The following is a 3,685-nucleotide window of genomic DNA, read 5'->3' on the forward strand; positions in this document are numbered from 1 at the left end:
GGGAGCCCAAGAGAGACATGAAGGATTCCTGATGATTTCCTCACTGGACAGTAGTAGGAGATGGTTACATGATTCCACGTGTGTACCGCATAGGATACACATTGACTCAGATTGGGGGATTAACCCTATGCGACACAGCTTGTCCCTTGTGTTGAGCTTTTCCAGTAATGCAATCCACATGAATACCTCGATGCGGTGAGGAACTAATCCCCGCCATACTCCATTAATTACGGTGTATGGTGATGTTGAGGTTTCCAAGGCTAGTTCGTGCCGAAATGACTTGATTGAGAATGCCCCGGCCCTGATTTGTTTGGGGTCCAGACGAGACGATCATCACTGTTTTGTGCAAGGCAAACACGGTTGAGCAGGAGCATCATGGCCGCATATTATTATTCAGTAGAGTGTCTAGGCCCAAAAGTTCGCCTCCAAGATAAGGCCCAATGCCATGAGTTTCCATCCCAAAAACCCAGTTCATTGCTTATGGAATATAGCCTTGTGAATTTAATCTTGAGCGGTTTGTCTCCCACCCATTTATCGTGCCAGAACAAAGTACTTGAGCCGTCACCCACACGCTTCCTTATTGTATCAGTTGCTAGTTTTTTGGCACTCGGGTTGTTCAGGATCCGAGAACATATATTCTTCCATGGACCCCCTAGGGGCGGTATTGAGAGATCGTGTATAGTGAAGGAGGGGAGATAACTATATTTTTCTTGTACCACTTTCCGCCACAGTGCATTAGGTTCATTAAAGAACCTCCAAATCCATTTGAATAGCAGGCCCATGTTCTGATGATGCAGGTTGATCACTCCAAGCCCACCAAGTTTTTTGGGCCTTTCTATTAAATTCCAAGAAACTGGGATTAATGTTTTCCTATCAGCATGCCCATTTCAAAGAAAACGTCTCTGTATTTTGATTATCTTTTCAATGATGCCTGATGGAATCGGGAATAATGACATGTAATAGAGCGGCAAGCTAGAGAGGGAGGATTTGATTAATGTGATTCGGCTGCCTATTGATAATAATCTCCCCTTCCAGGTTTGCAGTTTTCTTTCCACTAGTTGTTGGCCGACGCGCTAACGCGCGCCGTCCCCCAAGTTATCCAAAAAAAAGCGAAATTATTATTGTCATAATTCAGTAATTAAAATTTGAAAGCTTTTCCAGATTATTATTTTAGTATTAATATAGTAATTACAATAGTGATTTATGGTATTTTTCAAAGCGGGAGCATACAACACATTGACAACGTAAGCTTTTCGCCTACTTCTTCACAAAACGACACAGTTTTGAAAGTGTACAAGGAACTAAAGGGAGTGACATCATAGTTAAAATAAGTATAGAAAACAATTAACTATTCTCTTCCATAGCTGCAAAAATATTTACTGAAGCACTGACAAAGATTCTTAACGAATACAATACCAAAAGACCGATAAAAAATAACAAGCCTGTCCCAATATCTTATTTTGCAAACTAAAATGCTAACACAATGCCACTGCCGATTCCGGATCCCCTGATATCCTTGTTAGGGTAAGCCTCATCAACCTTGCAGGACATTGGTCTAACATTATTCAGCTGATAAGGGAAGATGAGGGCTTAGGAGAGAGGAGAGTCCTACTCCTGGATTGGTGTATTGATATTGAAATGGTGATATAGAAACCGCGGTTGACATCTGCGTGCTAAGGCTAAGTGATAATCCTTGCAAATTCTGTTCACCATCAACCATACTCATCTGACTTCTAGATGTCAATTGAAGTTCCCCCAGCAAAGAATTACCCACGTTTTCACTCATGGACTGAATACACATAAAATCCCCCGGTAGGTGGGATAAACATCATCTCATTTCTACCATTCATCTCAACACCATTTTGGGGATTCATTGGTGAAATCTCTGAGAATGAACCAGGTGAAGATGTAAGATACATCATCATGTTGCCATGGAGAAGAGGTGACTCAGAGTATGATGCAAATTTTTGGTCCCTGACATAAGGTGCTGACAGGACATCTAGCTGACCACTTGAACTCGGGTAATAAGTTGCCATTTTGGTGTGAATTCTATCTTACTAATTCTCAAAAACAAGCACAATTCCAACAGTAGAAACATCTGCAGATATCTTGATATGTCATATGATCACAGTTCATGGACCAGTAACAACCTAAGATCAAACTGTAAAATGCATAATAACGATATCCATAAATAACAACTCCGTACGTTGTAAATAAATTGTTTAGATCATAACTTCAAAGAGTTTGTCTTTTAATTACTAAGTTTGGCTACGTTTACACGAGATCATTAAACTTTTGAAGAAATTAAATTTAAATTCCTAATATTTTCATAAACATCTAAGTTCGTTACTTCTTGTTATAATACAAATTACGACCACCATCATCATTCGAGAACTGGCCTTCCAAGCAAGAATCCATCATTGTTTGAATGTTTCTGTCACGAATCAAGTCAAGAGCCTGAAAAATATCAAGTGATGTTCAGACGAGCTACCATATTAGACACAGAACACCACCAAAAATTTACATTTCTGCAAGAAAATCACAGACTTTATAGTTATAGCATCCTATATATCAAACATTTCCACGAACTCATGTATTTTATTGTCACATGCAAGCTGAAATTTCCTTAATGAATATCATTGCCACCCCACCTTGAATCAGAAACTCAAACACTTTTCTGCCTTACCTAGATTACATCAAACAAAATAAGAATAGAAAATAAGAGTCAAACAAGAGACTTACATGGCTTGGAGGGATATGCTTTCCGCTTAACAGATCAAGCAAAAGGGTTCCAAAACTATATATCAAGCTCTCTGGGGTCACCCTACCTATCAAAAGTAACAAGTACAAAGCCATCACATGTACAGACATCAAGTTAATCATTCATGATAATCAATCAAATACAAAGCAGGTATTTAAACAAAAAACTGATGCACGTAAGGCTATACTTGATTGAACACATATTTGATCTTTAAAATTGTGATTAGTCCGTGATATTTTTATTTTCTGATAACGATTCTTTCCCTAAGAAAAGGGAATATGGAACTCGTGAAAATATTCGATTGCAAGTGGGGGTGAATGAACACTATATGAAAGTCTGGCTGTACACATGCCTCGAAAATGGAAAAATAGATTCTCATATCAAGAATGACAGAAGCATCACTCTCTGGTGAAGGCCCTATTCCCAGAAAAATCAGACCCACTGAATTTATTATACCAACTCTAATGTCAGATGATATATTCTCTATGTTACGACAATGAAGAATATTTTAGTTTGACATCATTGAAATGGCAACCACTTACCATTCCTCAAATACTCAGGTGGAGTAAAGGCCAAATTTGTACTGTAGCTTTTCCCATTTCTACTATTTTTCATCAAACCAAAGCAGGAAAGTCTAGGATCACCTTCCTACAAAAGCAATAAAGAGAAAAAACTATAACACAAGAATGAAGGATCTAAAACATTAAAATAAAGTACGGAATTTACTTTTTTGATGGGAGTATAGATATTATTTTAGCTATCTTTTCATGTAATAGAACTCCTTTCGTATAGCAGGGATACACTTAAAAGTTCCTTCCTAAATAATGATAAAGTAAGCACCCAAAACCTGAATAGGTAAATTGCATTTAAACATAACAAAGCATGTTCTCCAATTTATCAAGTAGGTCATCAAAATTTAACACG

General features: G+C 37.9%; 1 protein-coding gene across 2 annotated transcripts; it reads right to left on the reverse strand.

Annotated features, from left to right (window-relative positions):
* Positions 1-2,184: 2,184 nt before the first annotated feature.
* On the reverse strand, positions 2,185-3,403 carry LOC130460885 (serine/threonine-protein kinase BSK7-like). Of its 2 annotated transcripts, none has more exons than XR_008921090.1 (3): positions 2,949-3,213; positions 2,743-2,828; positions 2,185-2,457 (listed from the first exon to the last, which is right to left on the reverse strand). XR_008921090.1 is itself a non-coding variant. In XM_056828618.1 (3 exons), exons 1-3 carry the CDS (start codon positions 3,374-3,376, stop codon positions 2,347-2,349), a joined length of 270 nt encoding a protein of 89 aa, XP_056684596.1. In that variant the 5' UTR covers positions 3,377-3,403; the 3' UTR covers positions 2,185-2,346. The 2 variants fall into 2 exon arrangements, 1 of the variants encoding a protein (XP_056684596.1); XM_056828618.1 differs by lacking the exon at positions 2,949-3,213 and adding an exon at positions 3,304-3,403.
* Positions 3,404-3,685: the final 282 nt, after the last annotated feature.

This window comes from Spinacia oleracea, chromosome 5 (genome assembly GCF_020520425.1).
Source record: "Spinacia oleracea cultivar Varoflay chromosome 5, BTI_SOV_V1, whole genome shotgun sequence".
In the NCBI taxonomy this organism is placed as follows: domain Eukaryota; kingdom Viridiplantae; phylum Streptophyta; class Magnoliopsida; order Caryophyllales; family Amaranthaceae; genus Spinacia; species Spinacia oleracea.